The 22,824-nt window shown below is 51.0% G+C and overlaps 1 protein-coding gene and 1 long non-coding RNA gene across 2 annotated transcripts; both read right to left on the bottom strand.

The window, feature by feature from the left end:
- Nucleotides 1-1,486: 1,486 nt before the first annotated feature.
- LOC131894577 (uncharacterized) lies at nucleotides 1,487-6,405 on the bottom strand. Its single transcript, XR_009374954.1, has 5 exons — nucleotides 6,225-6,405; nucleotides 4,512-4,694; nucleotides 3,107-3,873; nucleotides 2,631-2,711; nucleotides 1,487-1,598 (listed from the first exon to the last, which is right to left on the bottom strand). It is a non-coding gene; the product is annotated as an uncharacterized LOC131894577 (long non-coding RNA).
- Nucleotides 6,406-17,005: 10,600 nt separating this feature from the next.
- Nkx6-3 (NK6 homeobox 3) lies at nucleotides 17,006-21,112 on the bottom strand. Its single transcript, XM_059245073.1, has 3 exons — nucleotides 20,728-21,112; nucleotides 18,425-18,594; nucleotides 17,006-17,239 (listed from the first exon to the last, which is right to left on the bottom strand). The coding sequence occupies exons 1-3, from the start codon at nucleotides 21,110-21,112 to the stop codon at nucleotides 17,006-17,008; spliced, it is 789 nt and encodes a 262-aa protein (XP_059101056.1).
- Nucleotides 21,113-22,824: the final 1,712 nt, after the last annotated feature.

Here is a 22,824-nt window from a genome sequence, read left to right as displayed (position 1 = left end):
CGAGAGCTTCCGCCCCACTTGTCAACCTGCTGCTCCCATGCTGTACTGTCTTCATTTCTCTATTTCCTGACTTAAATTTGGTGACTTCTGAGGCCTTAAACACCTCTGACATTTCAGTAGGTGTATGTGTGTGTACCTGTGTGTCTGTGTCTGTGTGGGTGGGAACATTGGGTGGTAGTGCATGGGGAGGCCGGAGGACAGCCTCAGCTACCACTTCTTCAGGCGGGCCTCACCTTGTTTTCGAGACAGGGTCTCATTGGCCTAGGCTGATTGGCCAGTGAGTCTCCTGTCTACTTGCCCAGCACTGTGGTTGACATAGAAGCCACCTTCCTGGCTTTTTTTTTTTAAACATTGGTTCTGGGAGCTCAAACTCAGGTCTTCATGCTTGCAGTGCAAGTGCTTTATTGACTGAGCTCTTGTTCCAGTTCCATTAAAAGCCCATTGCTCACGGGTGAGCTCTGAGCCCTCAAATTGTGTGGGTCCATTTTGAGCTATTGGCTCCTCCCTGCAAACCCAGCTTGGGAAGCTAACCACTGCCCTTGTCCTTGGGGATTTGTGCTGTCCCCAGACCTGCTGGGTAGCTGGGACTGTGGATCATACACAATTTCCACTCAGAAATGACTTTTTACCAGCTAGTTAAAAGAGCTTTCTAGTTAGGCTAGTAAAATTCCCCAGATACTAGGAAGCTCAGTAGAAGGATGTCAGGCTGGCCAGGCCCCCATGAGCAAAGCTTGATGGGAGCTGTTTTCCATCAGCACCTTTCTCTGTTGGTACTCTTCAGAGATGAAAGAAACCTTGATGTGTGAGAGATGGTGGCCAGGACAGCAGCAAGGGGCTTTTAGATGCTGAAAGGCTTGTCAGTGGGCACTAACCAATTCCTTGTGGCAATCTGGGCCTATAAACCCTGCGGCTTCCTTCTAGAATTGACCAAATTCCTACTGTCTGGGTTGGTGTGTACTGCTGGCCCCCGATGTTTGAAAGATGCTACCATGTTGCTGCAGGTAGCATCCACCTGCTTGTACATCTTAGTTACCAGACTCAGTTTCTCCAGGTACACCATCCTGTGTGGCCTGGGATATCCCAACTCCTGCACACAGACTCTTGGACAGGCTAAGAGATGACCATCTAGCCATCCATCTTTCATGGCACTCACTCCCCTCTCCCCCCAGTCAATATGTCTCTCTCCGATGGGAAAGTTAATAAATTTTGCTCTAGATTAAAAGTATTGATTATTTCATTTGTAAACAATAAATAAAAAGGAGGAACTTTTCACTGCACCAGGGCTAGCGTCTGGTGTATTTTGCTGGTGAAATTTTGCTCGCTGTTGGGGGGGAGGTGGGCTTCTCATATGCATTCAGTCCGGCCAGCAGCATTGATTTCCTATTAGTTTCCCAGCACCACCCAGTAACACATCATTTCAGTACCTGCTATTAATGGTCTTTTGATAAATAATCACTTGTAAGTCAATAAATTTTTATTAAACACTGTAGCTCTTTGATTTATTAAAATCCGACCATGTTTGTCTGGGAGAAAAGGGATGCTGAATTGAAGTGGAGATTTTCATACATCTTCCTGACGCGGAGCAGTCACTGCACACTCTGGAGAAAAACAATTGCATTTTAACAGAAACAAAACAGCAGAGTTTGGAACTTGGGCCCAGGGAAACTTTATCTCAGTCAGTGTCTTACTCTGTTGGGAGCAATAGCAGGCCAGCAGAGTCAAGAACTTGGGTTGGCTTCTGAGCGGTGCAGTGCCCTGCTTGACTGCCTCTGGATGGCACTGAGGGGCCTGGGCAGGTAGGTTCCTGGGGCACATACTAAGGAACCTTTCCCAGGGTCAAGTGGACCCTGGATCAAACACCTGTTGAAGCAGATACTTAAAATGGACTAGAAACAAACTATAGGACCTTTAGCTGTCTGGCCGTATTACCAAAGCCACATCCAGGTCAGGGAATGCCTGGAGACGATGGATGTTGATTATAAAAGTGAGTCAACAGCTACAGATTGGAAGTCTTTCTTTTGTGGGCTTTTCATTGGCACAAAGGTTTGCTGTACAGTGTGAAGTGTTTGACACATTAAGCCTGGCTGCAGATCAGTTGCTCTATGGAGCTGCTTAGCCAGAGTCCTTACCCAGGGGGATGTTATGGAAAGGAAAATCAAGTTGGATGGTCACTTTATCAGAACAGCTGGGGAGGTGGCTCAGTGGTTAAGAGCACTTGCTGTTCAGGGAACTCAGTTATGTTCCCAGCACTCAAAAACAGCTTACAGCTGCCTTTAATTCCAGTTCTAGGGGACCTGGCATCCTTTTCTGGCTTCATTGGACACACACACACACACACACACACACACACACACACACACACACACAATCATTTTTAGAAACAGCTGGAGGCCCTTGACCTTCTGTCAGTACCCAGTGTGGTGGGCAGAGACATGGCAGGAGGCTGAGAAGAAGTCCACAAGCCAGTATATACACCTTTAATTCCCGCACTCTGGAGGCAGAAGCACGTGGATCTCTGAATTGAAGGCTAGCTTAATCTACATAGTGAGTTCTAGGCCTGCATGGAATACACGGTGAGACCCTATCTTGGGGAAAAATGAAATCCACGGGTGGTCTCTGGTGTCCTCTACCTGCTGCAGGCTTTACAGTAACTAGCTGTTGGAGCTTCCTCTCCTGGTCCAGTCTGGGGTGGTGTGCTGCCATCAGGGGACCTTGAAGGATGAACAGCGAGAATTAGCACAGTTCTTTTTGGGTGTGTGGTTTCTGTCTCTGGATGCAGGAGGTTGGTCAGGGAGACTGGCTCCTCTTCTAAAAAACGCCAGGCCTGTGCCCGAGCTCCAGTCCCAATGTCATTGGGCGGTGCACCATGCTCAGGAAGCCAAAGGGGGACATGAATAGAGCTTTCTAGAGCATGGGTGACTTACGAGTTTCATGTGCAAAATTCAAGCCATATATATATATATATATGCAACAGTAAATCTTGCTTTGTAGCCTAAGTTGGTCTTGAACCTGTTACACTCCCACCCAGACTCCTAAGTGTAAGATCACAGGTGTGTGCCACCACACCCAGCTCAAGACCACTCTCAAGATGGAGCAGACAACTAACCTTTACTGATTCACCTCACTTCTCCTGCCCAGTTCTATTCCATTCTAGGAGGAGTTTGGTGGAGACAGGAGCGAAGAATCATTTCAGAGTTTCCTCTGTTCCAAGATGACTTCCTGTGAGGTCAAAAGCTGTGGGAAAGGAGTGCCTTGCTCAGAAGCTTCTGCTCTAGCTGAAGTAGAGGCGAGGGGAGAGAAGCCGGAACAAAGATTGGCATCGCAAAGGACATTTGGGCATCACCCACCAGGACCTCACCACCTGTTGAAGCCAGGAGACAACAGAAGACCAAGGGAATAGCAGAGATTGGGGATCTCCCTTGGTAGGAAGGGAAGAGAGACATGCTTCCAGAAAAGAGGGTCTGGTTATCCTAGGGATAGCTGTGACCATGTGCTATTTCCCTTGACACCATGGGTCTGCAACCAAGTCTGAAGCACCCTTGAACCACTTCTTGGATCACCGATGTAGTACTGAGGGGACCGTAGCTAGGGCCTTCCCACTTGGTCCCATGAGTTTCAGTGGAAGATGTCCTCAGGCTGCCCAAGATCTGCATCCTATCCCAGGGCCTAGACAAGCATCTGGCTCTTCTTAATAAGCAGCAGGTGGCGACTGGAGGCATGAGCCCTCCTGCTTGGCCCTGCTCCTTGTGCACGATGCCGTACTGGGCCCTGCTGCAGCAGATTGATCCGCCAGCTGTGATTTGTCATTTCTGAGACAGGAGCTGTTTTCTCTTGCTTCAGGAGGCCCCTTCGACACCTGCTTTATTTTTCTTCCTGCGCTGACGTGACGGGAGACAGGTGTTAAACTACTTAATCACTTTAAAATTGTTTTAATTTTCTGTTTTTTATTGATCGCTCTGGCGCCAATTAATCAGCTCACTGGACCAGGCAGTTAGTACATTAAAAATTGTCAGGGAGGCCGTGCATCTTGCAAAATGTCTAAAAAATATTCGGCTAACAAATTTTGTTTTTTCCTTGGCATGCAACAGTCCTTGGCCCATGGAACTCCCACGCAGGACGCCTTCCTCTGGGATTTCCATGTTGGAATATTTGGGGTACAGGAAGAGACCAGGTCCAGGCTTTCTACAGAGACAAGCGGAAGCAGTAACCTTTTGGTTCCCTGTTTGCCCCTCCCCTCCACTTTCGTTTGTGGATCAGCTCTGGGTCGACTTTAACTAGGTTTGCACACATAGCCTGGTTTCCCTTCTCTAGGATTTCAGCACTTTTGACTTTCTTTCTGACAGTGCCAGAGCTTTCTCCCTGAGGCAGGGGACTTGGTAAACTGCCTTGGCAGAGAGCTGTGTCACGCTGCCTTATCCCTGTTCCCCGAGCAATGGGCCTGGAGCCCTTCTGTGGGATGTTCTGGGTAGCCACACCGCCCTCACTGCCCGGTGCCTCTAACCTTGACTCACCTGTAGTCACCCCACTTGAAAATGATGCAGTAATTGCCTAATTGTACTTTCTGAGTTACATAAACCACAGATGCCCTCCGGGAGCACCAGCATCACTTCTAGAGAGCAAATACTTCTTTTCCCATTTCTCTGTTTGGGTCGGATTTCCTATTGCTTTGGCTAGGGCAAGGTCTTCATTATTTCCTGGAAGAAATAGACTATTATCAGCCTGCCTGCATAACCTGGGTTGTTGTTGCTTCTTGGTGGGTGCCCTCTCCCCAAAATGTCTTCCACTCCCTTGCCTCCTCTAGGTACGTCCATCTTATTCCCCATATGACCAGAGTCACTTTCACTCGGGAACTCCACCAAACCTCAGGAAGCTTTTTCAGAGTCAGACTCCAGATCCTTTCTGGCAGGGCCAGGGCACGAGCCCTGCACGGGAGGGTGCTATAGGAGAAGTGAGGCTGCTGAGGGGCGAGTCCAGTGTTCTCTGCATTCTGGTGGCTGCCCTCAGCCCCACCTGCTCTGTATTAATTGTTATATGATTGGGCTAGGGCATACAATCTAGTATTGATTTTCTCTCTGGATGCCGCAGCTTTATTTGCTCACATCTGCCTTGTGTTTAATTGGTGCTTTGCTCTGGAAACAAGAGATCGTATCAGCCTGTTGGGTTTCTTTTCCCTGGGCACACTGGCATGCATACAACCCAGCACCCTCCCTCTCCCAGCCTCTCCCTGACCCTCCCACCTCCAGGCATTCCTGGGGTGTGAGGGGAGTGGGCAATGACCCAGAAGGGCTTTTTTTTTTTTTCTACACTTGACCTCACAAGTGTGGGGTCATTTTTCTTTGTATGAAGTGTGTGGGGCGTGGGGGGCGGGGGGCCGGGGGAGACAGAGATTGTAGGGGAAGGAAGAATTATCTTTGGAGTTGGACCTGGGTTCATATCTATCCTCTCTGTATATGTGGCCTGAGGCTGACCCATTGCATTTTCTGAACTCTCTTCATTATTGGAGAATCGTGCTGTGTAGGATTCTTGGAGGTTGTATGTCAGCCTATCTAATGCTTGGCACACTGTAGGTGCCCAATAAACAGCACGTCCTTTGTCAACGTCCTCCTCAGCAGCTACACACTGCCTGTTACAGCCCTAGGTGTGTACATCAGTCCTGGATACCTTGTTAGTCTGTGTGGACTGGTTGTGGCTGGTAGCTTCTCACCTTATCCGGAGCTAGGACTTCTGTCCCACCCCCCCACCCCCCTACCCCCCGTGCCTAGTATTGCCATTCTTAACCACACCCAGGCTGGCGTCTGTATTTTTTTTTTTTTTTTCTGATTGATCTGGCATCTGGCCCAGTTCACCCTGGACTTTCTGTAGTGAAGGGAAGGTGTAAGAGCTGGAGGTAAACACGGGCTTCCTGTTGACACACACTAACTCTCTTGTTTGGACGGGTGAATGTACCACCCTCGCGTTAGCGAGATTAATGGTGCTTGTTTCCTGCTGGGAGAGGCCCCGTGAGGACTCTGTACAGTTTTCTGCGCTGACCATGGAGACCAAGCCTGCAAACGGCTGTGTGGAAGGAACAGGTCTGCTATTTCCAATGGTGTGCTTCCTCCTCGGACCAGGGCAAGCCGAGGAATTGCTGGTTAAGGAATGGAAGCTGCCTGTGTTCTGCCCCCATGGAATGGTTTTTATAAGAAACCCTCCCCAATAGATTACAAGTGTATCTAGGGGCTGACCTGTTCTTCTCTCCAGGTATGTGGGCCCTTGTACCTGGGCGGGAGGCATGGTTAAATGCAGTATGGCCTTGGTTCATTGTCCTGCAGAGTGAGGGACTATGGGAAGGGTCCAGATGGAAGGCTAGAATCTCTGTGGGGCATCTGGCAAAGGAGTGTCGGAGCGAGGAGTCCTGGCCAGTAGGTGGCGTCACAGGGTAGTGCAAAGCAGTGACAGTTGTGTGACGTTGTTGACCTCATGGAACAGCTCATGCATGGCATGTCATAGAGAGGAGCTGGGATCTGGGAATGCGCCCTTCAAAGTCCATGTGTTAACAGCTTTATTTCCATTGGGAGGTGGTAAAAACTTTTAAAGAGCGGGGTCTACATTTTAGGTCATTTGGGGTACATGTAGCTAGAGTTTTCCTGCCTGGCCCACAGTCAGGACAAATCTCTCTCACCTGCCAGTCCCACAGCCGCTCAGACCTGACCAAGTAAACACAGAGACTTATATTGGTTACAAACTGTATGGCCGTGGCAGGCTTCTTGCTAACTGTTCTTACAGCTTAAATTAATCCATTTCTATTAATCTATACCTTGCCACATGGCTCATGGCTTACCGGCATCTTCACATGCTGTTTCTCATCGTGGCGGCTGGCAGTGTCTCTCTGACTCAGCCTTCCACTTCCCAGCTTTATTCTCCTCCTCGTCCCGCCTATACTTCCTGCCTAGCCAATGGCCAATCAGTGTTTTATTTATTGACCAATCAGAGCAACATATTTGCCATACAGAACATCCCACAGCAGGTACACTCTTGAAGGATGATGGTCTCTGTCTCTGTCTGTCTCTCTCTCCTCCCCTCTCCCCTCTCCCCTCTCCTCCCCTCTCCTCCCCTCTCCTCCCCTCTCCTCCCCCTCTCCTCCCCCTCTCCTCCCCCTCTCCTCCCCCTCTCCTCCCCCTCTCCTCCCCCTCTCCTCCCCCTCTCCTCCCCCTCTCCTCCCCCTCTCCTCCCCCTCTCCTCCCCCTCTCCTCCCCCTCTCCTCCCCCTCTCCTCCCCCTCTCCTCCCCCTCTCCTCCCCCTCTCCTCCCCTCTCCTCCCCTCTCCTCCCCTCTCCTTCTCTCTCTCTCTCTCTCTCTCTCTCTCTCTCTCTCTCTCTCTCTCTCTCTCGGCTTCTTGGCCCTCACGATGGAGCAGCTTTGCTCAGTCATTTGTTCTCTACACCTGCCTCACCTCAGACTCAAAGCAACGGAGCCAAGTGGGCTGGCCGGTTTTATGTCAGCTCGACACAAGCTAGAGACATTGGCAAAGAAGGAGCCTCAGCTGAGAAAACGCCTTCATGAGATCCAAATGTAGGCAAACCTGTGGGACATTTTCTTAATTAGTGATTGACGGGGCAAAGGACCCATTATGGGGCCACCCTTGGGCACCTGGTGGCCCGGGTTCTATAAGAAAGCAGGCTGAGCAAGCCATGAGGAGCAAGCCAGTAAGCAACATCCTCCATGGCCTCTGCTTAAGCTCCTGCCTCTGGGTTCCTGCCCCATTTGAGTTCCTTCCTTGGCTTTCCTTAGTGGACTGTGATTCAGGATATGGAAGCCAAATAAACCATTTCTTCCCCGAGTTGCTTTGGTCAAGGTGTTTCATCATAGCAATAGTAACCATAACTAAGACAGCAAGTAACCATGGGCCCAGACCTCCAAAACGGCAAGCCAAAGTAAGCTTTCCTCTTCGTAGGTTGACTGTGTCACTGTGAATTGTAAAAACATACTAAGAGGAAGGTGCAGGGGTAGGTAGGGCTGTTGCATCCCAGATGCTTCCAGATGTGCCCGCTGCCACTGTTGGGGTCCCTCAAGCATCTTCTGCTCCCTCCCAGCTGCAGCACAGGCTTTCCCACACATGCTGTGCTCACCCTCCAACCAGCCAACGCCAGTGCAAGGACTGCAACCCCCATGAAGCTCTTTTCCAGAATGCAGTCTCAAAAATGTAGCAGATTCTGAGAAAACAATGTCTCAAGGAAGAGAGAAAGAGCCGGCACCATGGCTCAGTGTGTAAGAGCACTGGCTGCTCCTCTACAGGGCCTGAATTTGATTCCCAGAACCTACCTGGCCATCCAACTGCCATCTGTACCTCCAGTTCCAGGGGTCCGACCCCGTCTTCTGGCCTCCTCGGGCGCCAGGCACACATGTGGCACACAGACTTCCATGCAGGCGAAACACCCATACACAGAAACTCAAAAAAATCTTTTTAAAGAAAGGAAAACTTTGAGGCCAAGGAGCCAGTGGGGGTTTTCCGAAGTTGGACCCTCTCTTCAAGTCACAATGGAGGATCACTGTCTCCACCCTCCCTCAAGAAGAGTAACAGACTCTTTTGCTGCTTTTCGCCTGTCCTTTGGGAATTTGTCACCCGGGTACAGCTACAGAATTCAATCTGTGAAGAAGGGTGTAGGGACAGACGAACAGTGGAAGCTTGGGGTACTGGCTAGCGGGCACATGTCAGTGTGTTGCTCCCCACCTCCAAAGGGTCCTAGGGTCCTTGGGCATCTGGTGAGTTCAGATGGACATCTCTGGCTGGGATGTCCCTGTTCTATCCAGAGAGTCTGTGGTTTACCAGGAAGGCACGAAACCAAGCAAAATGGCGGGCGCTGTACAAGTGCCCTGGAGCATATTGACCCGTGGTCTCTGACCTGGTTCTGTCTTGTCCTTTGCAGCTTTGGAGTTGATAGTCTCGTTACAGTCGAGGGACGGACTCAGTCCTGTCAGCTCTGGCTTCACACTTATGAGGGGACCCTGGAGCCCTCCACCGCGCTGCAGGCTCTTTAATTGGCATTAAAACCCCCGGCGTATGTACAACCCTGACGTATGTACAACCCTGACGTATATACAACCCTGACGTATATACAACCCTGGCGTATGTACAACCCTGTTGGCGGAGGTGTGGCTGAGCCAGCCCCGCAGCTGTGAGCGTGGGAGAGCTGTCTCCACTTCTGCCATCCAGCGCTGTGGATGGGGGAGAGATGCCCCCCTTACCCTTTGCCCCTTACCGCCTGTGACAGAGAGCAAGCTCGCCTTCCTCATCACCAAGCTGTAGCACTCAAGGAAGTGGGCCCGGCTCCTCACCGAGGCAGCACAGTAGAGCTGACCCTGTTGGCGGAGATGTGTGTAAGCCAGCCCCAATGTTGTGAGCAAGGGAGAACTGTCCCCATTACTCATCTATCATATGGCAGCATGGGTGGGGGAGAGATGCGGGTTTCTCCCCCAAACTCCCATCAATGCCTGAGGCAAGTGGAAGAGCTGTCCCTGCCCCTCATCAGCTGCAGCACTCAGGAAAGTGGCCCCTACACCTCCCATGGGCAACACAGTAGAGCTGGCCCTGAAGGTGTAGGTGTGGGAGAGCCACCCCTGAGGATGGGAAAGCGGGAGAATGGGCCCCTCCCCTTGCTCATTGCTACAAGGGGTGAACTAGCCAGGGAATTGCAGGAGAGCCCACCCTGGTGGTGAAGACAGGGGAGAGCTGGCCAACTGACCAATCCTGCAGCTACCTAGGCTCAGAGACAGGGTTGTATGTTGACTCACCCCAACATCCACCGCATCTGTGATCTGTTGGAGTACAAGGTGGGCCGGGAGGGGGGAATGGGAGGGGGGAGGGCAGTCCTATGGACCTAGGGCTGCAACAGGATGTCCAGGAAGAGTCCCATGGAGAGCCCAGCATCGATGGTGCAGCAGAGACCAGGGGCCTGAACCAGACCAATGATTCTTTGCGATGAACACCTGCATGCCGGGCAGTGGTGGCGCACGCCTTTAATCCCAGCACTCGGGAGGCAGAGGCAGGCGGATCTCTGTGAGTTCGAGGACAGCCTGGTCTACAGAGATCCAGGAAAGGCACCGAAGCTACACAGAAAAACCCTGTCTTGAAAAATCAAACCCCCCCCCAAAAAGGAAGAAAAAAGAAAGAAATCTATGGATAAGGTGTTTATTGCGTGACTCACTGTATCACACTGCAGCTTCCATGACAAGATTTTCCTTTCTTCCTTTTTCTTTTCCTTTTTTTTTTCCTCTTAAGTTTTGTCTTATTTGGAGGGAGGAGGGAGATGGGTGGGATCAGGAGGCATGGTGTAAAAGACACAAAAAATAAATGAAAAGAAAGTTATAAAAACAAAACAAAAACCTGAGGTGTAGTCCACTGCGGTCACACATGCCTGAAATCACAACGCCAAGGATGAGCAGACAAAGGAATTGACAGAAGATCCACGCTAACATGTCTACAGAGTGAGTGCCAGGCTAGTCACGGCTACATAGTGAAACCCTGTCTCACAAACAAAACCAACAAACAAGCCCGATGATGCTCAGGCCACCCGAGAATCACACACAGCCGGGCATGCTGACATACATACTCCCTATCAAAATCCCAGTATCCCTTACACCTGAGTAAAAAAATCCTGAATTTTATATGGAGCCATTTTTTTTTTTTAAGTCAAATAGCCAAGAAAGCATAGCAAAATGAACCAAGTCTGGGGCCTCAGACATTCCCCGACTTCAAATGGGACTACACAGCTGTAGTAATTAAAACAGCGTTATAGTGACACGAAAACAGACACATTGAGTAATAGAACTGAATACAGGCCCAAATGTACCAGGAGTATGCAATGGGAAAAGGCAGCCTTCCTCCCCAGTGCTGAGGAAACACCAGGAATATATCATGGTTATAACCTACAGGGTTAGGCGTTGTCTTAATCTTGGGACCCAAAGAAGACTTTTTTCCCAGAGCTGAGCAAGTTCTACAGAAGCTGAAATTTGCAGGTTTCTAGTTAAGACAGTTTTACCGTTAGCAAACTGGACTTGCTGCCTAAGCTGCTATTGGCAGTGGTCCCTTCTCAAGGGAGAAGAGAAAACATTTCACTTCGGAAGGCAGCGGGATCACAGAGTGGAAGCCAGTAGATCAGCATTAGCTCTCCTGTCTCAGGTCCGAGACAGTTTCTCATTCTGTTTTCTTATTCCTGTGTACATGGATATTTTCCTAGTAAGCTTGTCAATCATAATTAACATCAAAGCTTGCTGTTTTCCTTTTCTTCCTCACTATGGGAAAGTATGTTCAAGCTATACGTTCAAAAGGGGTTAATATCTGGACTCAACTCTATAGCTAGACAATGAATAAATAACTCGGTTAAAACTTAAGGGACATGGACAGGTGTTTCTCAAAAGAGGAAAAGTAGCTAACAAATATCTGAAAACTACTTAAAAGGGCTAACCATTAGGAATCACAAATTAAGATCAACGTTTCCCTTCAGGACTGCATTGGGCCTAGAGCCTTGTGCATGCTAGACAAGCATTGGGCCTCATCTGCAGCCATGAAGAATGAATTAAATCCATGATGTATGTATGTATGTGACTAACGGGAGTCTTGTACACACAAACACACACAGCACACACACACAGCACACACACACAAGCATATACATACATGCACACATATGCATACACACGCACACACACACATGTGTGTGTGCGTGTGTGTGTGTGTGTGTGTGTGTGTGTGTGTGTGTGTGTGTATGTATATTCAATTGGCCCTCCCTCTGTCTGGTCTTAGTGTTATTATTCTCTTAATCTTGCTTTATTTACTTAGCTTTGGTGCTGAGGATTGAACCCAGGCCAGAATGCTGAGCATGTCTGTCCTCCGTCACTGAGCTGTATCCCAGCCCTGATTTTCATTCAGCTGTTTTTCACTTATGATTTGTTTTCTTTTAGACAAATGTTCACCCTATAGCTTAGGCTGTTACTTTTTTTAAAAAATCCAGACAAAATTTTATTACACAAAGGTTGTCACGTAATCGGTTTCTTCTCTACTTTGTACACAGTTATTCTTGCTCTCTACAGAAAAAGCTGCTTCTGAATTTCTCATCTGGTGAAGGCAAACACTGACAGTGAAAATGTGGGCTGATCTCCAACTCCTACTCCCCTGCCTCGGCCTCTCAAGTGCTGGGATTACGGGTGTTTGCTACCAGGACATTCTAAAATTTTATTCTATTTTTGTTATATAAAGTTTCATTTCTTCTTCTTCTTCTTCTTCTTCTTCTTCTTCTTCTTCTTCTTCTTCTTCTTCTTTACCATTGTGTTTGTTTTTTTTTCAATTGTAGTTAAAAGTGGATGCTCCAGAGTCAGCCTGGTTTGAGCAGGATAATGCCCGGCAAGCTGCCTGACTTTTCCAGTTCCTCACCACCAATAAGTTATAAAGGGAGTCTAATGGGACACTTATCCCCAAAGATCTTTTAAATTATTTATTTTTATTTTATATGCATTGGTGTTTTGACATGGGTGTCCAGTCCCCCGGAACCGGAGTTACAGACAGTTGTGAGCTGCCATATGGGTGCTGGGAATTGAACCCGGGTCTTCTGGAAGAGCAGTCAGTGGTCTTAACCTCTGAGCCATCTTTCTAGCCTCCCCACTAATGATTTTTGAACGTGAAGTGAGATAAGGGAAACACCTAAAACAGCCCAGGAGACATCGCAGAGTTGGACGTTATTCCAGAACCAGTAATACAGTGAGACAGGAGCGTGCCATTCAGACAGCAGGATGAACTCATGTGCCCAGAGTGTGCCAGCCCATGTCTCTGCCTCTTCATCTGGAGGACAGCAATGCCAGCCACCTGCCGCAGCTGGAAGGCGGCTGGCTTGTGGGAGCCCACGGTGACTCAGTTTCCCACACCGGCTGAAGGGAACATAGCCCTTGCAATAGCCCTTTGCAGGTAGTGCTGGGGTCTTTTTTTTGCACCCTAGACCATGGCATTTCAGGGGACAAGCAAGAACCCCCGTGGCATCCCGCTGGTACTGAGTGAAGCCTAGAGCAGCGTGCACAGCCACAGAATTCTGCGGTGACCAGGCAGGTGAGGTGACACTGTGGACTCCCGGTGTTGAGTGGGGAAATGGTAAGGGGTGGGGTTCTTACTGGATCATGCTCTCCGGCCAGCGACCACTTACAGGTTCAGTAAAAACACTGCATCCAAGAATGTACACCTGCAAGCTGCAGTTGATGCTATAGTCCAGAGTTCCAAGAGAGTTTTTGGTGATGTGAACCTGGCCCCCAGGCAGACTTCCATGACCCCCAGGCAGCAGCCAACCCATGGAGGGGGTTTGAACACATAGAGGAGCCAGTAGCTGTGACTGTCCATGTGTTCCAGCCTTGACCACTGGTGTGAACTGGAAGAGGAAGAGTAGGGTGTATAGTACTAACGCCTTCTGGGCTCGGAGCACAGTTCCCTGGATCCCATCATGTCACAGGATGGGACTTCCAGCCTCATTCTACAGCCTGGGCACCAGCCTTATAGAGAAATGAACTGACTTGGTCACAAGGCTCCGGTTACCACTTGCCAAGGTGGTCAGCCACACTCAGCGCTGTGTCCTTCATACCCCAGTGCCTGAGCCTGGGTGACTCTCGGAGCTGGAGACTAGAAATCTAAAAATCAAGGTGCCACCGGGTTCAGTGACTCATTTCTGCTTCTAAGATGGTAACTCGAGCTAGGTCCTCACTTCAAAGAAGAGGCAGAAGGAGGGTCACCAATCTCACGCATGAGGGTGGAGCGCTCCTGGGCAGTCACCCCGCAAAGGCTTCACTCCTTAGTCCTGTCACCCAGGGAGTCAAATTTCAACCCACCAATGTTGTAAGAGACACAAGCAGGGGAAGCAAGGCTGTTTCCAAAAGTGTCTGTCAATGGTTGAGAACGGCTATTTCCTGTTGGTGTCTGCCAGGTACACTCATTATTTTATTTCTTTCCTTTTCTGGTTTTATTTTTAATTTACTTATTTTTGTTTTTAGCCCGAAATAGGGTCTCGCTATCTTCCTGAAGTGGAAGCCAGTGTATTTGCCCATCTTTTTTTTCCCCCAACCACCAGGGATGTTTTTATTTTATTTTTTTCTTTATAATTATCTTTTTTTCCTTTTTTTAATTAAGAATTTTTTAAATTCATTTTTGCCCCTCTTTTTAATTGAGTCTTGGCTAGCCTGGAATTGTTATGTAAACCAGGCTGGCTTTGACCTCAGAGGCCTCTTCCTCTTGAGCGATGGGATTAAAGACCTGCTCTGCCATGCCAGGCTCATGATTCTCATCTTACTCAACCCTACACAGTATGCATAATTATTATTCCGCTTACAGATGAGTAAACTGAGTCCCAGAGGTTGAACAGTCCACCCAAGGATGCAGAGAATGGCAGAGCTCAGTCCACTGGCCTCTCTGTCCTGTGCCGCTTGGGAGGGTGCTGAAGTTCCAAGATCAAACCCGAGGATGGCCTGAGCATGGGGCCGGGTTCCGGAAGTGGGAGCTCACTATTTGTCCCTTCTTTTTGACCGTTGCTGTCAGGGTATGATCATTCTGAAGGTGACATCAGCAGCGACCTATCCTCTCCTGGCCTGCTGAGTGTTAGGTTGGAGCTGAGACTACTCAGGCCTTCCCCTCTCTTTACCCTCATGGGTGCAGTAAAAGATGTGGCTGGCACCTTGCCATAGCTGTCTTTGCATCTACAAGCCCCCCTTCCCCTTAAGGACGATTATATGCCTCAGCTGTCAGGGCTACAGGTGGTAGGTGTGATGAGCACCCATCACCTAAAGGGCTGAACCTCCCTCTACCCACTGCTCCCAGGAATCAGAGACAATCTGTCTGCCAGGAAACACTGTGGGATACTTATCAATTATGTGGCATGGGACCGTGGTTCCCAACCTTCCTGATACTGCGACCCTTTAATACAATTCCTCATGCTGTGGCGACCCCCAACCATAAAATTATTTTTGTTGCTCCTTCATAAGTGTAAGTTTGCTACTGTTATGAATTATAATGTAAATGTCAATATCTGTGTTGTCCAATGGTCTTAGGTGACCCCTGTGAAAGGTCATTTGACCCCCAAGGGGTAGTGACCTACAGGTTGAGAAACACTCTCATGAGATCCCCATCCCTTCACCTTAGGTGACCCCTTAGGTGAAAGGGTCATTTGACCCCCAAGGGGTAGTGACCTACAGGTTGAGAAACCCTCTCATGGGATCCCCATCTCCTGAAATCTAGACAGGACCTGCACTTAGCCTCATGGGCCCAAACTCCACTCAGCTCTCACTATGCTGTCTTTTTGTGGCATTAATAACGCTCTTAATAATAAAGTTATTTACTCAACATAGCAGGCCACTTCAGTGTTCTTGAACCCCTAATCTGAACCCTTCACTGGGTGCATGACCCAGGCCCTTCTAATATGAATGACACATTTGAGAACTGTGCCCCAAAAACCCGCGCTCACCTATCAGTGCCTGAGGTGCCTGTTAGGGAAAGTGCTGTGGCTGTGCTGGGCACAGGCCTATTCCCTTCCCTTTACTCTGAAGCATCTGTGATGCCGAAGAAAAGGAGATACACAGAATATGAGTCTCCAGAAACTTTTGGGGTTTGTTTGCTTAAACCCAGAACCTGTTAGAAGTCCTTTTTGTGACTGAAGATAACAATTGGACCTATGGCTGACGGCTTCAGTTTGTTATGTAAACCAGGTTTTCTTTCTTAGATTTATTTATTTATTTTACAAAAGATTTATTTTTATTTTTAATTGTGTGAGCATGCATGCAGTACCTGAGGAGGCCAGAAGAGGGCGTCGAATCACCTAGCGCTGGAGTTAACAGGGCAGTTGTGAGCTGCCTGTAACTGGGAACCCAACACCGGTCCTCAGGAAGAGCAGCAGATGATTTTAAGAGCTGAGGCGTTTCTCCAACCCAACGATAATTTCATGACAATGAGAGAACACTGCCATTATTCCCTTCATAGAAGCGCAGGAGCCGCGGGGAGGTTTCTGCGATTTTTCAGCTTTATTCTAGTTTTGTTTTAAAAGCCAGTGAGGATGGGTACACCTTGATTCCTTTGGGCTGCGCTCCTCTATGGTCAGCCCACCCTCTCCCTGCCAGGAGCGCAATAATACCCAGAGCAGAAGGCAGGGCCGGTACAGGGCCAGAGACTGCAGGATGGTCCAGGGAAGGAGATGCAGTAGGTACCCAACAGTCCTCAGCCCCTCGTCCTGCCTGGGGTTCTCCCCATCTGGTGCCCCTGTTGGAGGAGTGTGGCTTTCGGAGCCCTTTTCTCCTTCCTGCTAAGGTGTCCCCAAGCGCTGATGTCCTTGGGTACCCAGGAATGCCTTGATGGGTGTCTCCCAGGGACAACGAAACCTTAGGGTTTTCTCATCTGCTTCTTTCCCCCACTTCCCATTTCCAGTCAATGTCTTCCTTGTTCCAGAGGGATCTACATTCAGAGTAAAGTGCAGTGGGAAGCCACCAGGGTTCTGAAACTCAGCTTTAGGAGAGTCTCTGTTTTCAGAACCCACTCCCCTCACAGAGGTGGGTTTCCTCCTGCCCCCACAAGTGGGAGCACTCGGAAGGAAGCACACCTGGATCCCAGGCTCCATCTTCGGCTCTGCAGTCACAGCCGCTGACTGGGCGCAGTACCTGTTGACTCCCTAACCGGCTGTTCCCTAGGGGGAAAGCAACGCCATCTGGAGAGCCCCACAGCCAGGTTCCCTGCAGCAAAAAGCCTGCTCACTTTCTCCCAGGACCGACCAGGCAAGGGGCCCAGAGGGGAGACATGGCAGAGAGATGTGCCATCTCCTCCCTTGATGCGCTCACCATCATCCCTCTCCTCCTTCCCTTCCTTCCCTCTCGCTTCATCCTCCTCCTCCTCCTCCTCTTTCTCTTTCCTTCCTCTTTTCCTCCCCCTCCCCCGGCGCTCCTCTTCTCTGCCCCCAGCCCTCAGCTAGCTGCGCGGGAAGGGGAGGGGAAGGCCAGCCTGCGCGGCGGGCCCGGGGTCAGACGCTGTGCGCGCCCAGGCTGAGCACCGAGAAGGCGGCCCGGTGCTTGCGCAACAGCAGGCGGATCTTCTCGTCGTCCGAGTCCGGGTCCAGCGGCTTGTTGTACTCATCGTCCTCGTTCTCCGAGGCCGCGCGGTCCCCGCCCGCCCCGCCCGGGGCCCGGGGCGTGGAGGACGAGGGCTCCAAGGCGCTCTTCTTCCTCCACTTGGTACGGCGGTTCTGGAACCACACCTGCAAAGAGCGACCGGGGTGCGGCGGGAGCGGGCTCCACCGGGAGGTCCCCTCGCTGCCCCGGAGTCATGCACGGACCGTGCACCTCTGCACCGTGCAGCAGCCTGACATTTGCATAACTCGGATGGGGACAGTAAATAAAATAAAATAATAACATAAAAATAAGCGTGCCGCAGCCCTTTCCTCTGGGGGCAACCCTCCCTGAGCTGCAGCGTCCTCCTTACGCTGTCTGGGCATCTGAGCCGACGCCCCTGAAATGCCATTGACTAGAGTTCCTCCCTGGAATCCAGGGCCGTGTGATGATAGAGCCGGGGGCCTAGCATGCCCTGGTCCTCCATCTCAACCTCCGGCAAGCAAAACAGAACGAAATGAATGAATAAAGTTGCCCTTCTTTTGGCTTTATAGATCCCCAGGAAGCTTCTGAATAATTGTCCCCTCCCCCCCCCTCCCACCTAGACAAACGACAGGACCACTAAGTATGTTACTTGAGATGGTTGGAGACTGTGGAGCCCTAAGGAGGCAACCAAATGTGAGGCAGGAGCCGCTGTCAGCCCCTTCCGCCTCCACTCCACAGCCTTCTATCGCGGCTGTGACAATCTGCTGAGGTAGGTCCCACTTTGCCCCCCCCCAGAACCTCCCTAATCTGTTCACACTTCTTCATGTCCCGGCAGCCCTCACGGCTTCCTTCTTCTGTGTCCCCATCCAAAGTGTGGACGGACTAGTGGGGCAAAAGGAACGCTTGTCCCGGGAGCCTGAGGAGGTGGGCAGCAGGGAGGCTGTGGCTGGCTCGTGAGGTGTGCGGAAGCCCGTGACTGATCTCTGCCACCCTCCTCTGCACTGGGTGGAAACAGAGGGTGTATTATCTTCCTTTTAAAAATTGGTCAGTGTCTCGCAGAACTTAGTTCAAGTCTAGCTCTGCACTTGACAGCTGGAAGACCGTAGGCACCAGGCTTGATTAACTGTCCCTGTCCCTTTATTTGCAAAACGGACCGTAACAGTGACCTCAAGACAGGGTGAGTCTTAATGGAGGTACTGCTTACAGGCTCTCGGATGGCTGGGCAGACAGCTGTCATTTGGGGGGCTATTAGTAATCACTATAATCTCTACGGTAAGAAGGGGAGGCAAGCCTCCTGCCCGGGCAGAAGCCCGGCTGCCAGGTGGATACCTTCTCCTGCACAGACTCACCTTGACCTGGGACTCCGTCATGCCCAGGGAGTATGCTAGCCTCGCCCTTTCCGGGCCAGCCAAGTACTTGGTCTGTTCAAAGGTTTTCTCCAGAGCAAAGATCTGGTGGCCCGTGAAGGTAGGGCGAGTGTGCTTTTTCTTGTGGATGGTGTCACTCAGGGGGTCTGGGGCTGGCAGGGGGAAGGAGAAGAAGGTTAGCAGGGTGAGCCGAGACCTGATGGGGTGCCTGTCCTGGGTCTTCCACCGGGATGTGTTCTACCCAGAAGCCCCTGAGTCGTAGGAACGTGGTGACACCTGCCAGCTGAGCAACACTTCTGGCATCCCTATAATAGTTACTGTGATCTCTACCACACCTGGGTGGACAGGGCCCCAAGAGGGCAGCTGCACCAGATTATAGTTACTTGGGACAGCGAGGACTTCGAACCGGGCCTTGTGCCTTCCCTTCTAGTTTTCCCATAATTCACTGATGCTGCCTTTCCCAGGGGACACATGGGAATTTCTTTTCTGAGCCAAGATACCAAGACAAGAATGCCCTTTCTTTCACCAAAACAGGCGTGGGTACCTTCCACCTGCAATCAGACCCCCGGGGCCTGTGAATTCCTTTCCACTTCCTTTCTTTGAGTCCCTGGCCTCCCAGATCTGTTGCAAAAGCTTGAAGGGGAACGCTTCAGGCTCCATGATGCCATTCCTCTGTGTGTCGCATTGCCTGGCAGCCAGCCTGGCAGCCCACCCTCCCTTAAACCTCTTGGAATCTATTATACAGCCTGGTGTGGGAGTGCCAGTCATCTGGAGAGGCTGGAGACCCCAAACTCAGGCAGGACTGACTGCTCACCAAGGAGCTTGAGGCTCGAAGCAAGCAGAGTACCCATATGCTTGCTCTTAGTCAGTGCAGTCCAGCAGCTTGTGTCCCATGCCCTCATTAGAGGCTGGGGACTTCAGCAAAGAGGAAAGGCCTCCTAAGACAGTGGTTCCCAACCTTCCTAAGGCTGGGACCCTTTAATACAGTTCCTCACGTTGTGGTGAGCCCCCCCCAACCATAAAATTATTTCGTTGCTACTTCATAATTTTGCTACTGTTATGAATCATAACGTAAATATCTGATATGCAGGATGTCTGATATGTGACCCCTGTGAAAGGCCAGTGGAGCCCGAAGGGGTCGCGACCCACATGTTGAGAACCACTGCCCTAAACACTGACATCTCCAGTTCTCTCTCCTCATGTGTTAAACTGGCCACTGGCTTTCCTGGCTAATTTCTGAGGTGTGCATGCATTCCAGATTGAGGAGTAGGACGGGATGGAGGAGTGTAGGGTAGAGGTGTGGGAGAAATAGTTTGGGCTTATAGTACTCCAAACTAGATTGTACAAAAGCTTCCAAGAGATGAGGTCTGAGGGAGGTGGCGGTCATCCAGGCACATGGGGGGCAAGAGTTGGGGATTTCCATCATTGGTTCCTTCTGCAGTAGGGGAGCTAGAGATTAAAGAGAAGCAGAAAGGGCTTTGCCTCTGTCCCCGCCACATGTTTATCCCACCCAGAGTTCTGGTGGCCCCACAATAAGCCCTAGAAGTCACTGCCACCCTCTCCCAGTGTGTCTCACTAGCACATGCCCCTGGCACTTCCTGCATCCCCGACTGGCATAATATCCACCCCTTCTACTCCAGATCTCAGAAACCTGAGTCTGAGGGATGGCTGGGATAAGGGGGGGGGGGGGAGCCAGCAGTCAGGGCCAAGGTCAACTTCGCTCTGTTGTCCCTGAAGGCTGGGCTGTTGTCGCAGCCGATGCTGACATGAACCCGGAGCAGGAAGGTGGGTAAATGGGTCTCGGCTTCTGGATGGGACCTCAGTGGGTCTTGGAACGGTGCCATGCAAAACTGGGCTCTTTAGGATATGATAGTGCAGGACGTTTTTCTTCATCGGGGTAGCATTTGCGTGCTTTGTGTGAAGGGGTTGTATGACCCTGGGCAGAAGAAAACTGAGAGGCCCAGCTGGATGCTGCACAGGGTGGGCTGGGCTGTGTTGGTGGGGCCTGGAACACCCCAAAGTCCCCTGAAGGGTAACTGACCTGGCAGTGGGTAAGGTGGGGTTCAGACACCTGTGCTAGCAGGTGGACGTGGGATAAGAGTGGGAGAGGGTGGAATTCAGTTCCGCTGTGAGCTGAGGGAAGAGACCAAGTGTCGGGGCTGGGCTGTGTAATGGCGGCTGTGGTAAGGTAGAACACAGTGCAGCCCAACCTGTGGAAGACCCCTGCCTCCTGCCTCCTCCCTGGAACGGGCTGGGGTCGGGGTGAAGGCCCTGTCTGTACTCACCGTTGCTGCATGGCCGAGCGCCGCCTCGCCAGTCCTGGCCTGTGTCCGCCCAGCAGTTCCGGGTCCGGGTGGGGTACTCATTCCCAGCCTTGGAAAAACTCCCCACTTGGGGGCCATAGTAGACCCCCTGGGAGCCGAGTCCACCGAAGCCTGCCACGTGGGGGTAGCCGGAGAGGAGGCTGGGGTTTGGAGTGGCTACCGGCCTGCTCAGGATGTCAGTGATCCCGTGGGGCGTCCCAGCGGCCAGCTGGGGGCCGAGTCCCGGAGGACTGAGCTTGTAGAAGGAGTTCTGCACCGAGTACTGGCACATGGGAGCCTTCATTTCCGAGAACTGGGCCAGCTGTGTGTTGTTCAGGAGGAATGTCCCCTGCAGGTTGGACTCCATGGTCTCCAGGCCCGCGAGCAGGAGGGCGAGGAGCCCTTAAAGCCCGAACGCTTCAGATGGTGGTCCAGAATCTCAGGGCAGGTTTGGAGGATCAGAGTCCCCCCATCCCACCCCAGCCTCTCACTGCCCCTCTGGCTCGGCCCTTCCTCAGAGATGGGGCACGGAAGTCAGGTGTCCAGAGAAGGTGGGAGGCCTTCCGCTTTCCCCCTCCACCAGCTGGGTCTAAGGAGGGGTGCTCCCCATATTCAGAGCACCCGATTTCTCTGCCTCTGAGTCTGGGGGCCCTCCATCAGAAGTTTTAAGTTCAGAGAAGGGACATTTCCTTGATAAAGAAATGGCCCATTAGAATACAGACCTGAGACTGGCTGAGCTGGGAGCGCTGTGCGGCCATTGGTTGGAGCCCACATGGGCCTCACATTGGCTTCTCCTAGACAAATTGCACTTTGAAAGATTGACTGTAAATCAGCCCGTCCGTGTGTGTGTGTGTGTGTGTGTGTGTGTGTGTGTGTGTGTGTGTGGTCGTGTGCATGTGTGAAAGAATTAGCTCTAGACGCCCTGTGTGTGCATGGTCAGAGGCTCCACTCGCTTACCCAAGTCCAGTATCTAGGAAAAGGTGGGTGTCTGGAGGTAGGCTCCTCCTGCCGAAGTCTTTATTTGCTTGCTCCCTTGAGGGAGCGGAGGACTGGCTCAGAGGTCACCGTCCCAAGCTGCCCCTGTATGATTCCTCCTCCAGGACAGGGTAAGTGGGGGTGGCGGTGGGGGCTGAGCAGGATCTGCTCAGGGGTAATGCAAATCTATCGGACCTGAGGACCTGGGGTGGGAAACTTCTCACAGAATGGCTTGGGGAGTGGGCCATGTAGCAGATCCTAGAGTTACAGGGGTGTGGGTGTGAGGGGGCATTCCTGAGGCTGTAGAGGGGTGGCTGTGCAAATGTTCCTGTTTCTGCCAGTCTGCCTTGGCCTCTTCAGTCTTCTGGCTGGCTGGTGCCCTGGGTGAAGTTTCTCACGTGAGAGACCCAGTGTTCCTGAGGCAGGGTCCTAAGCAGGGCAGTTGGGCTGAGGTTTGGGACTTAAACTGAATGTAAGAGCACCGTGTGCTTCGTTTCTGATGGATTTTTTTTTTTTTTTTTTTTTTTTTTTTTTGTCAATCTGCTGGTTCTTATGGGGGCGATCTCTCATTTGATGACAGGGAAACTGAGGCACAGAAGAATGAGGGCTCACCTTCTAGGTTATTCTCTAGATTCAGCAATCTTTCCTGAAGTCACTCTCCCAAAGTGTGAAATGACAGGGACAAGATTTGAGTGTCCTGATGAGCTCTTCCTGATCCAGCCACTTGGGCTTTGGGGAAGTCACTCTTGCTGTTTGGGGGTCTGTGTTTTCACAGGTGAGAGATGGGCGTCTTTTCTTAGTTAGCCTTCTTTGAGCAGAGGGCTGAGGTGGGGAAGGCTGATCTGCCAAGTGCAATTTGACTGTGATGTCAGCAACGCTATCTATGGCGCTGGTGATTTGAGTGAGGGAAGAGAAAGGAATTTTATAAAGGGGAAGTGTTCTTTCTGCAAGTTTGGATTTTAAAAATCATGAGAAAGAGTTTTTTTTGTTTTTTTGTTTTTTTTTTTTTAAGATTGTGTGTGTGTGTGTGTGTGTGCGCGTCCATCCGGGTCCACCTGAGGAGTCCAGAAAAGGATGTTGAATCCCCTGGGGCTGGAGTTAAAG

This window comes from Peromyscus eremicus, chromosome 17, assembly GCF_949786415.1.
Source record: "Peromyscus eremicus chromosome 17, PerEre_H2_v1, whole genome shotgun sequence".
Lineage (NCBI taxonomy): Eukaryota > Metazoa > Chordata > Mammalia > Rodentia > Cricetidae > Peromyscus > Peromyscus eremicus.
Note: the sequence above shows the minus strand (reverse complement) of the source record. Positions and strands in the feature narration are given on the sequence as shown.